Here is a 12,962-nt window from a genome sequence, read left to right on the forward strand (position 1 = left end):
GGAACCATGTGAAGGTTGCCAACATCCTAAGTGAAAATGATTTTTCTAGAACGAACTGGATTCGAACTTGGAACACCTAGGTCGTCAGTTCGTGTCTTGATAACTTGAACACCGTCAACCCCCTCCATTGAGCGTCGTGGTTTATTTTCTATCCCAAACTGCAACAAACATCTCTTTCGTTATTCTGCCAGAAAGAGGGTACTTTATTTATTTTCCTTCTACTGTGAGAAGATGTTATACAAGTGCAGGAAAATGCAATTGAAGAGCCAGTGTCCTGAAGGCAGAGCACTCTGGCCAGCAAAAATTGTTTGGCAGCCCTGTCGGCAGCCGAGTAGAGACGCCTCAGGCGATTAGCAATAAACTAACTCTTTCTCAAAAAGCAAAGCCTGTAAGGATATACCTCCTAGAACAGCACATGACCAACTATGTAAGTCAACAAGGGAAAAGGTATTTCCATAATGGCTTAAATTCTGTTGAATTTGATATCGAGGGAAAAAATTCCTGCAGGAGCTGTTAGAGAGTGGAGAATGTGGACCTCGGACTTACTTCCACCAGCATCGTAATTTTCGTTTCTTTCATTTTATCTTTTAGTCCTTGCATTTTATGAGTGATGCTTCTGGCAAAGGGGGAGAATTGCTGCTTTCTGGGCCAAAAATCTTATCGTTGCCTTGTTTACGATCTTGAAGCAGTATTTTTTTGTTAGCTTCTTAGAATCAAGTGGATTCATCCATTGTCTTGAGTGATTTCCATAAAAATGTTTTGCTAATACGTTGCCAATTGCTCTCTGGACATTCCATCGTCTTTTCCTTTTTCTCTTTTGGCACCGGTAGTAATGCGAAAAAATTAAAAAGAACATATAATACCATTATTTGCTTCTCGGTTTTAGTTTATTTCCCCAGAAATTAACAGCAATGTACATCTAGATAAAAAAATTTTCATCACAACCCGTAGCAGTGATGGGCTTAAAAAAAGACACCTGCTTACTTTGGCGCCATTAAGCAATAATGGAAATCTCTGCATATTTTTACATAAATACTTTGAACTATTTCCTTCGTTAGCGAAAAGAATCGTTCTGCTGGTGACGTTAAACACTTCATTGTCAATCTTAAAACGAATTTAGGAAGACGCGTCCACGGAAAACTCGTCCACGGAAGACTCGTCCATGGAAGACTCGTCCACGGAAGACTCGTCCACGGAAGACTCGTCCGTTTTTGCTAGGTAGGAAAATTGGGCTATTATTGAATAAATATCGATTGAAAACATATTTTATGACCGTTCCTAAAAGAGATACTGTTTTTAAAAGAGACTACATCACCATAATATTAAAAATAATATTTTCACTGTTGTTTTAAAAAAGATAAAATCGATTTTTCTAAGTGTTCGTTTTCTACCTAGCTGGCTAAGTTTTTAGTGGTATAACTTATTTTGAAACCAGTTAAAATCAGTTAAAAAAATCGGTTAAAAAAAACGAGACTACATATCCTATAATAGTAAAAAAAAATTATTTATACTTATTTACTGTTGCTTTAAAATTTTAAAATATAATTTAGGGAGAGAAGGCCTTTTAAAAAATCATATCTCCCTCAAAAACAAAACCGTAAACAACAAAAATTAAATTAAAAATATTCTTGAATAACGAGAGTAATGGTTATTTTTTTAACAATAAGTTGATGCATTTGGTATGAGTGAGAATAATCGAATTAAAAAATAAAAATAAAATAAAAACTACCAGACGATTCCAGAGAAGGATCAAAACCTACCCTTATTTTAAAAAAATTATTTTTTAAATTATTTTTTAATACTACAGAAAATACACTTATAAATAAGAAAATGTAGTGCTTAAACAATAGAAATATAAAAAATTATAGTTAACTATAAATAAAAAATCGAAGCATTTTTGGCGGGAGAGAGGATGTGTGTTAGAAATCTCTCACAGAGTCATTTTTATTTTTACTTAAAATTGTTAAATCATAAGTAATAAATAAAGAAATTTATTTATCAATGTTTTCGAAAACTCTGCCCCCGTTATTCAAGAATCTATTTAATTTCATTTCTTTGTTTATTGTTTTGTTTTCGAGGAAAATATAGTTTTAAAAAAAGCGCCCCTCTCTAAATTATATTTAAAAATATTAAAATTTATTTTCTTTTGGAGAAAGGACTCTTTTTTTAAAACTATATCTACATCAGTATTTTCTTTAATTTTCTATTTTTCAGCGATTTTCGAGACTTCTAAGATGTGATCTTTTATGTCGAACATTTTTTCTTATCATCACGTAACACACAACACTACTTGTTTTTTAACTGAATAAAGACTTTAAAATAAGTTAAACCACTGAAAACTTAGCCAGCTAGGGAGAAAACAAACACTTAGAAAAATCGATTTTATGTATCTTTTTTTTTTCAATAGTAAACAAGTAAAAATATTTTTAAAAATTATTCTGGGGTGTATAATCTCTTTTCAAAATAATATCTCCTTCAAGAACGGGCATAAAATGTGTTTTCAATCGATATTTATTCAATAATGGCCTAATTTTCCCACCTAGCAAAAATAGACGTCTATAACATTCATTTGCTAATATCTTTCCTCTGATGAGAAGAAACCATTACTTTGGAACTCCTCAGATTAAGGACATTTTAATATTTTTTTAGTATTTTTTAAGTATCCTGTCGAACAATAAATTCATGTAAAGTATAATTTAGAGTCTTAAATTGTATTCTTATATATATTAAAATTTGGAATGGAACCTGCCGGGCAACAGACGTTGTTACTAACACATACGGGTCCTCAATTACTGATCATTTACGTTTAAGTTACTTGTGCAGCGAACTTTAGCACGAACTCTTTTTCGATTCTGAGTCGTGCTCATTCACTATATCACCTTAAGATCTTGGAGACATAGAAAAACTTTCCCTTTGCAAGAAAAGGGAATGCCTCCTGGGTTTGAACGTTATTAATCTCTAGGGTATTCGACCATAACGCTGTTTTATTTTAATCGTTTTCCCACTTTTTTTTTCTCCCCGTAAATTGAATAAAACGCAATTTTAATCGCTTTTTCATTCTTTGTTTTAAAACTTCCCTCGATACAGCTTTGAGAAGCGAGGGTAGAAACCGGTCAGCTGGCTCCCCATTTCTCTTTCTTTCCTCTCCTGTTCTTCCCTTTTCCCCCCTTTTTGAAGAGAAGATTAAAGGAATATATATATATATATATTTATCTATATATATATACAAATTTACTTTTAATAATGAATCATAAAGGTCTTCCTTTCCTAATTGCAATATATATATATATATATATATATATATATATATATATATATATATATATATATATATATATATATATATTTGTTTACTGTTTTTTTTTTGGAAAGAATTCCAACAAAGTGCTCGTTTACAAAGAAAAGAATTTCAACAAAGTGCTCGTTTACAAAGAAAAGAATTTTAACAAAGTGCTCGATTACAAAGAAAAACTTTTTCGATATAAGAGCTTAATATGTACAATTATATATATATATATATATATATATATATATATATATATATATATATAATTGTACATATATATATATATATATATATATATATATATATATATATATATATATATATATATATATTAAAGGAAAAGAGAAAGTTCAATTCCACAAAGAAGACTTATCCGGATAATGCCAAGCTCAACAATAATTATTGGAGCTTTTTTTTTAATCTGTGTTTTTTTTATATGGATATATGTATGTATGTGCGTATGTGTGTGTGTATGTATATGTGTATGTATATATATATGTATGTGTATATATATATATATATATATATATATATTCTTTATTTTTCTTTATTTTGTACGGGGCCACTTACCCCTCACTCCTCAACCCCTTTTCCTGCTACTCTGACCCCCCACTTGTCTGTATCCATTTCTTTTACGCATCCCTAATAATTAGTATTAACAGTATCTTCATTATTAATATTGGTAGTAGTGGTGGTGATGTTGGAGGTAGTAGTAGAAGTATTGTTACTACTACTTTTATTATTATCATTATTATTACTGCATTGTTTTTAATTTACTATTGTTATTATTATTGTTTTTATCATTATTATTATTATAATCATCATTATAATTGCTGTTATTATTAATATCCTCATCATTGCTACCATAACCGCTACCATTATCACTATTAACATTAATTTTGAATTTACTTCTATCACAACTATTGGTAATATCATCTTTAATGTTTATTTTTAATGCTTGCCTTTAATTTTGTCTTTACTTCATCTTTATTTTTATCTTCAATTTTACTTCTATTTTATTTTCAGCTTTATTATAACTGCTATCATTATAATTTTCATTACTATTATCTTTCGTACTATTATAATTACCCTACTATTATTTGGTATATTTTTACCACTCTCATAAGTAGTAATGGATTTCTTACTCCTCCACTTTGATATTAATAGGTATACTTAACTTTTTAAGTTAACTTTTAACTTAACCTTTTGCATCAAATTAAACGCACTCATAGTCATTGCCACACTAATCTCCGACCGCCACCTTATGATCATACTCCTTATATCATAACAGTAAAAACTTATATATAAAGGTTTAGTTCCAAATTGCGCGGTAAAATCCAAGGTAACTGTCCTTTAAAGCAGTGAGGTAATGAGATCCAAGTTGTACATTGTGTAATCCACATCATAGCGTAGAAATCCAAGTTAAGCATATTTCTGGAGTAATTCTTCTTTATGGGCCAGTGAAAAGATTTTTTAAGGTCTGGTTGGAACTTTTTATTAAAGACTTTAGTATTACTGGAATTAAACGTTAGTGAGATAGAATAGGTAGAAAGGGGTAGTGGGAAGAGAAATTTAAAATGAAGAGATGGATTGATGGGGGGGGGGGAGAAAAAACACACACACAAATATATATATATATATATATATATATATATACAGTGATGATCATATTTATTGGCACATTAAAATAAAAGTTAAATTTTGTCTAATAAATTCTAAAAAAAGGATTAAATTAAAGAAAATAAAGTATATTATGTATTTTTAACTGGCCTTTCCGATGCAGCAATCGGATTTTAGAAAAAATAAATAACAAAGGAACAACAAACATAATTGCAAAAAACCCTTGTTCAAAATTATTGGCACGATTTATTTAATAATCAATTGTATAGCCTTTGGCCTTGATTACCTTCCTCAGTCGCTTTTCATAGTTTACAACCAAGTTGTTGCACTCTTCAGTAGTAATTTTAGCCCACTCTTCCTGACAATAATCCTCCAATTGAATAAGATTCTTAGGCTTCCTTTGCATTACCCTCAATTTTAATGTTCTCCATAAATTTTCAATTGGATTAAGGTCTGGGCTTTGTGATGGCCACTCCAAAACATTAATATGATTGTCCTCAAGCCATTTCTTAGTCAGTTTAGCCGAATGCTTTGGGTCATTATCTTGCATGAACCACCAACGACGACCAAGTGAGAGCTCTTTAGCAGAGTCTTTCAGGTTTTCATCCAATATTTTAACATAATCTTCCTTTTTATGCTACCTGTGACCTTAACAAGTCGCCCTGGTCCAGAGGCAGCAAAGGATCCCCAAAACATCAAACTGCCTCCACCGTGCTTCACTGTGGGTATGGTGTTCTTAGGCAGGAAAGCTTCGCCAGATTTTCTGTAAATATAAGACACTTTATTATGGCCAAATAACTCTATTTTCGTTTCGTCAGTCCATAGAACACGTTTCCAGAATGCAACATCTTTATCAATATGACGTTTTGCAAAGGCTAGCCTTGCTTTCAGGTGCATAGGCTTCAATAAGGGAGTCTTTCTCGGACGACATGCTTTTAAACCAGCTCTCTTCAAAACTCTACCAACTCTATGTCGAGATACATTCACTCCAGAGGTGCTCTGTTCATCAACAATCTCCCCAACAGAGATCCTTGGGTTTTGTTTTACTTGTCGAACAACTTTCCGTTCATCTCTTGGGGAAAGAATCCTTTTTCTCCCTCTACCCTCTAAACTCATAACGTGGTCTTGCGATTTGAACTTTATTATGGCTCTAACAGTGGATTTGGGAAGGTTTAGCTTCTTTGAAATCTTATCATAGCCCTCCCCATTGGTATGGCATGCTACAACAAGCTTCCTGACGTCTTCGCTGTGTTCCTTAGTTTTAACCATGGCGATTGAAAATTATAATTTAGTCACTTATAATAGTTTAAATAAATCGCTACCTAAAAATTATCTGAAAAAAATTATTCACTGAATTAGCGTTAAACAAGCATAATATGGCTATAAAAAAGTTCAGAAAGCACGTAAACCGGAAATTGATCGATATTATACTGATACTAAAAGAAAAACAAAGCCGTGCCAGTAATTTTGAACAAGGGTTTTTTGCAATTATGTTTGTTGTTCCTTTGTTATTTATTTTTTCTAAAATCCGATTGCTGCATCGGAAAGGCCAGTTAAAAATACATAATATACTTTGTTATTTTCTTTAATTTAATCCCTTTTTTAGAATTTATTAGACAAAATTTAACTTTTATTTTACCGTGCCAATAAATATGATCATCACTGTATATATATATATCAGAGAGTGACCTCTATAGACAAGTTCAAACACGCTAAACAAAGCTATAAAAATGTTGAATAGCCATTTTGGTAGGCCAGGTTAGGCTTGAGTATAGGGAAAAGGAGGAAAGAAAAGAAAATAAAATGAAAGAAAGGAAGAGGTTAGGGTTAGAAGAAGTAAATGACATTTTGCGTTTCTCAAGCTGAAATCAACCTTTAAACTAATTAACCTAATTACATCTTAAATTCTTTACTCTGTGTAAATCTATTTAAACCAGTCCACTCAAACAATTAAATGATAAGGTGCTCTTTTGGTTAATTTTATTCCCGTTGATAATATCCCTTAAATGGGGCAATTAAACTGAAGAATTCGAATAATACCTGTAAGTAAATTGTACAACTAAAACTAGTCGCATTGATAGAACTTGTTATTTTAATTTTATAATACTAATGATGATCCTTTACTGTTAAATCGAAAATAATACTGCCTTACTGGTGGGTATCAAAAGTTCGGTAATAAGAATTATAATATATAATAATATTTAACTGGAAGAACTTTATACACACATATATATTCATATATATATATATATATATATATATATATATATATATATATATATATATATATATATATATATACATATATTTTCCCATACACATACCTATACATATATACATGCATACATACACACATACATACATTCACACACACATACATACACAATTATGTATACAGGGTAACCCAAAAAACAAACAAAAGCTAAATGGAGGCCATCTAGAACATAGTCTGTAGAACGGAGAAAAAAAGCCAAAAGGCCCTTGTGTTTTGATGTGATGTTTTGAATATAATAAACTAGTTATGACCAAAGTTTCATTTCATTCGGACAAAACACTAAGAAACGGGGCCTAATTAGAGTTGGGACCCGTTTTTTTGGGGGGGTCACCCTGTATACATACATACCCATACATACATGATGATTGCAACGTCTTGTCAGATGAGTGCCACTCCCTCAGACATTTAAAATCCATGAGCCCAAATACCTGAGGGAGTATCTATACAAAGATGATGTTACAGAGTCTTAGTTTTGTACGACAGCTAAGTCTCTCTCTCGGTTCAAAATGTTGAGATCCAGCAACAAGCAAGAGCAAGATAGCCAGCAACAAATTAAACTGCAAACCAGCTTAATACGGGTACTGGTCTTCCGCTTTATGGTTTTTTAAATCAGAGATTTGCTTCTCCTAGAAAGGTGTCCTTCACCACGGCTTACGGGAGCCCTCTCCACCCCAATACACATATACACACACAAATATACACGGTGCTAGTTGGCCGTTGACCCATACATACATACATACATACATACATACATACATACATACATACATACATACATACATACATAATACTTTAAATAGAAAGAAAGTATAAAACTAGTTATACTATTAATTATAATAATCAGTGCACGTAATGCAACTAATTATGATAAAAACAAATTGGCTCCTATACTGCTAATTAACATTAAGAAAATAAGTGTATATACAACTTGGATCTCATTACCTCACTGCTTTAAAGGACAGTTACCTTGCATTTTATCGCGCAATTTGGAACTAAACCTTTATATCCTTTTCTTCAATTTTCCCTGCTATGTGACTTCTATTTAATCACTTTTTTATTATGATTTTCGATGTCTAACTGACTTTAGCAAATAGGGTGAATACCGTTATATCTATTTGCTAATATTTTCTCCTCTGAAGAGATGATAGGCATCGAAACTCTATAAGGATAAGAAGATAAAATTTCTAAAGTATTCTTTGTCTTACTTGGAATAATAATAAAAATCCTTGATTTAAATAAAGATTTTTTTTAAATTTCATTGGATCAGTATAATTTACTATATATATATATATATATATATATATATATATATATATATATATATATATATATATATATATATATATATATGTTTGTGTGTGTGTGTGTGTGTGTGTGAATCGCTTCATTGCAGATTAGTAAAATATCAATATTTCATTAAATATACGTCACAACTAAATGCAGGTATCTTAAAATGTTGTTTGAGGGTAAAAATACAATGTCTTATCTTGCGAACTTTACTTTTAATTATATTTTTCTGTCAAAGAATAATAAACAAAAACATATCTTAGGTATGGACCTCATATAAATTAATTATTTACCGACATATCCACCATTTTTTTAAATAATAACTTAAAACAACCTTTTGTCCCCCGAGGAAGTCAATTCTTTGAAAAGGAGTTATGGCGCTAGCAACTATGTTCCTCCACGAGACGTCCTTTGAAGTAAATTGCTCTCCTCCCTTATAAACTCCTCTTTTTAATATTGACCAGAGACATTCAATGGGGTTAAGGTCCGGAGAACACGGTGGTCAGGTCATGAGAGTTTCCCCAACGAATTCCATAGATTCAAGGAAGGATGCAGTCGCCCCAAGGAGAATAGGATGGTATATTGTCATGTATAAAATCATCTGAAAGCTACGTGATAATGGTAGCTCATCTAACCATGTTGACAAATGATTATCCAAAAAGGCCGCGTACGCATTACTGGTAAGCTTTACACCCTCTGGCGCTCGGAATAGTTCAACCAACGTATCCCCAATGATTCCCGACCAAAATATGATACCTCCACCTCCTTGTTGGCGATGAACTCTGTAACAGGTCGGAGAGCCGTTCGGGTTTCAAACTTTGGTCCATCTATCCGGACCGTCAAGAATAACATGGAGCTCATCCCTGAATAGGACCTGTTTGAAATCCATTTTCATGTAATTCTGTGTCCAAACCATTCGTTTTTCCTTATGTTGTTTGCTCAATGGAGGTCTTGGAAGGGGTTTGATGTTCATTGCAGTCTCATTCAACACATTGTATCCGGCCTGCCTAGATCTTGGTGCGATTCCAGCTTTTTCAAACACGGAAGCACTGGTGCTGTTTGTGTTTCGGTTGACTTCCCTACGAATTTTCCGAACATCACGATCTGAAATGTTTCTCCTGATGCCCTTATTTTTCTGAATTTGGTGTTCAGGTTGTTCAAGAATGCAGCTAAGGTATTTGGATCCCATTCCAGCTCCGTGGCTAAATTTTTGCTGGACAATCCTTCTGCGAGTCCAGCAATTATCCTTTGCTTTTCGATAACCTTTATTCGCCTGCTTTTCTTTGGCATTGTAAGAGCTCTGCAATAAAGCGATGGACAGTAAAATTTCTTTGCTAATAAATAAAATGTCATAACTTCGTGAATATGGCATGAATTTATATAAAATTTTAGGAAGTAACTAAACTTAAAGCAACCCTTTTGATGGTACAATTTTCATTTTTTGTAAAGCATATTTAGGGAAATATTGACATTTTACTAATCTGCAATAAAGCGATCGACACATTTTATATATATATATATATATATATATAAATATATATATATATATGCAACTGTATCTTTATTATTATTATTATTATTATTATTATTATTATTATTACCGATTCTGCTTGTCAATTTTCTTGTTTACGTCTAACCGTCGACTGTTCTTAAAAAATATATTCAGTACAGTGGTCACATATTCGAGTAAGGTCCTCAACACCTGGTTTCTACTCAAAGAAAAAAAAAAAAGAAAGAAACGTGTAGATTTTTCTAAGTATCCTTGACAAGTATGCTGTGTTATTTTATTCAGGTCAGCTGGTCCACATAAAAGGTCACCTGAAGCATTACGGAAAGAATCGCAAAGGTCAAACAGTTGGTAAGCTGCTCTTCGAAGGTGGAATCTACAGCAAGAAGAAACCGCTTTTCGTCCATGCCGTTTTGAATCTTCAGAATTTCTCTCTCAGTCGTCAACCCGTCTCTTGTTGGATTGTACGCGACGGTCTTCGGGACTTGGTGAAGGGCAATTACTTTGCAAGAACAATTTCTCCCACAGTTGCAGAAAAATAAACGGCTCCTACATATGAACGCAAAAAGAAAATAGAAAAAAAATAAATAAAAGACTATTGAATTGTAAAAGAAATGATACACATGGGAAAAGGGAGAAAACAAGTGTGTGTGTGTGTGTGTGTGTGTGTGTGTGCGCGCGCACGTGTGTATGTGTGTGTGTCTGTGTATGCGTGTGTGTGTGTGTGTGAGAGAGAGAGAGAGAGAGAGAAAGGGGAGAGAAGGAGAGAAAGAAGGAAAGATATAAAGAAAGAAAATGCGAACCAAAAAGGACTTTTGGTGGAAAGTTTACCAAAATAAAAAATAAAAATAAAAAATAAAAAAATAAATAATAAATGAATAAATAAAAAAAACTAAAATATGAAAAACAGTGATTATTTACAACAATCCGTCATGAAAAATACGCCATTTTCTTTTAGTTCAATCTTCGGCCTCGATACACTAATTCTTTTATAGTGTTAGAATCTCGGCGAATTAAAAAACAATAACAACAAAAAATATATTGTCAGGTTATCGTTAAGAAATAATACTTTTCAGAAAGCTTCATAAAATTTATTAATTGCCCGACAAATCCCGAAATCTATTTTATTCTTTATTTTCTGATCTATGTATATATTTGGTCGGAAAAGGGTGCTCTTGACTCCGGTATCAAAGAGGATGCTGAGATATTTTTTCTTGAATCGTTTCTCTCAACGTAATATCATAGAAGGTTAATTCGTAGTATAGAACTTGTGTTGTACATGTGTCTGTTGACAGTCTCACTCCCTCGCAACAAATCCACATGAAACCATCTTTTTATCTAGAACATTTTTTTATCGTGGCATTTTTATCTAGAACATCTTTTTGTATCGTGGCATTTTTATCTAGAACATCTTTTTATCGTGGCATTTAACCTGACGTTGTGGCCACTCCACATATACATTCCTGGTCCAAATCATAAGACCACTTAAGAAAGTAAGCGTTTACGCATATTATCGAATTTTAAATCAAACAAATGGTTGAAACCATTACCAAAAGGGAAAATATGATGGAATAAATGAAATCTGCTTTATTCGAAACCTTAACCCTGATCTAATAATTATTTTTTAAAAAACAAACATTTTCACCTGGTCAAAATGATAATACCATTTTAATAAAATCGGCTAGTTTTGAAAAAATGAATACGAAAAGCTTTCTATGTTACTAAAAGCAACTTGTTAGTGGATAAAAAAAAAACATCTTATAAATTATAAATTGCAAAAGGGAAACCATTATCAGAGTTTGAGAGAAAGGAAAGATCTTTGAGCTTAATAGGGGTGGACTCTCCCATAGATACATTGCAAAGGAAGTGAATCGTAGCAAAACAGTCATCACAAATTTTTTTAAGAAATCCAGATCAATATGGGCATAAAAAGAGTCCAGGTCGACCAAAAAATAACCCCATCACTGGATCGCTGTATCAGAAGAAGTTTAAAAAAAAACTCCAGTATGAGCTCAAGTCAATTGAAAAGCCAAACAGCAGCAGAATGTAGTCCTAAAACCATCAGAAGGCATCTGAAAATGAAGGGTTTCAATCATTTAAAGCGACTGCAGAAACCCCGTCTTCTTGAACAGCACAGAACTAACCGACTTAAATATGCCGCCAAATACCAGACTTGGAATGAGAGAAGTGGGAAAATGTAATTTTCTCCGATGAGAAAAAGTTTAATCTAGATGGTTCAGATGGATTTCAACACAATTGGCATGATAAAAATTTGCCCAAAGAGACACTTTTTCAACTCGGCATAGTGGAGGAGGGTCTTTAATGATCTGGGGTGCTTTCTCGTCAGTTGGGACCCTAAAGTTGCAAGTAGTGAAAGGCCGGCAAACATCATTAAAGTACATTTCAATGCTTGAAAATGCTTCTATCAGGACTGAAGGTCTACGTCTGTGTGGAAGAAATTGGATTTTCCAGCAAGACAACGCTGTGATACACACTTCTCGACAAGCACGAGAATACTTTTCTCCAAATAATATAAAATTGTTAGATCATCCAGCATGTTCTCCGGACCTCAATCCCATTGAAAATCTTTGGGGATGGATGGCAAAAGAATTGTTCAAGGATGGAACCCAGTATGATTCGATAAAGGAACTTTCTGATTCAGTTTTCAGTACATGGGATAAAATTCCTTCGCAACTAATAAAAAACTTAGTCGCAAGCATGCCGAAGAGAATTTTTGAAGTAATTCGTAATAATGGAAGCTATACTAAATACTGAGACCCTTTTTAGTAATTTATAATTGCCTTTTGTTAGATAAATTATGAGTGGTCTTATCATTTGGACCAGGTGTTTTTTTTAAAAAAATAATTATTAGATCATGCTTTCGAATGAAGCAGATTTCATTTTTCTTTCATCATATTTTCCCTTTTGGCAATGGTTTCAACCATTTGTTTGATTAAAAATTCGATAATATGCGTAAACGCTTACTT

General features: G+C 32.5%; 1 protein-coding gene across 1 annotated transcript in view; it reads left to right on the forward strand.

Moving 5' to 3' along the window:
- LOC145249596 (inter-alpha-trypsin inhibitor heavy chain H3-like) overlaps positions 1–10,836 on the forward strand; it is a 269,537-nt gene extending 258,701 nt beyond the window's left edge. Inside the window, exon 13 of the mRNA XM_080111304.1 lies at positions 10,261–10,836. Coding sequence (XP_079967430.1) covers positions 10,261–10,517 — 257 coding nt within the window. The 3' untranslated portion in view covers positions 10,518–10,836. The remainder of the gene's footprint in view (positions 1–10,260) is intronic.
- Positions 10,837–12,962: the final 2,126 nt, after the last annotated feature.

Source organism: Euprymna scolopes, chromosome 28 (genome assembly GCF_053919585.1).
Source record: "Euprymna scolopes isolate OS-2025 chromosome 28, ASM5391958v1, whole genome shotgun sequence".
Taxonomy (NCBI): domain Eukaryota; kingdom Metazoa; phylum Mollusca; class Cephalopoda; order Sepiida; family Sepiolidae; genus Euprymna; species Euprymna scolopes.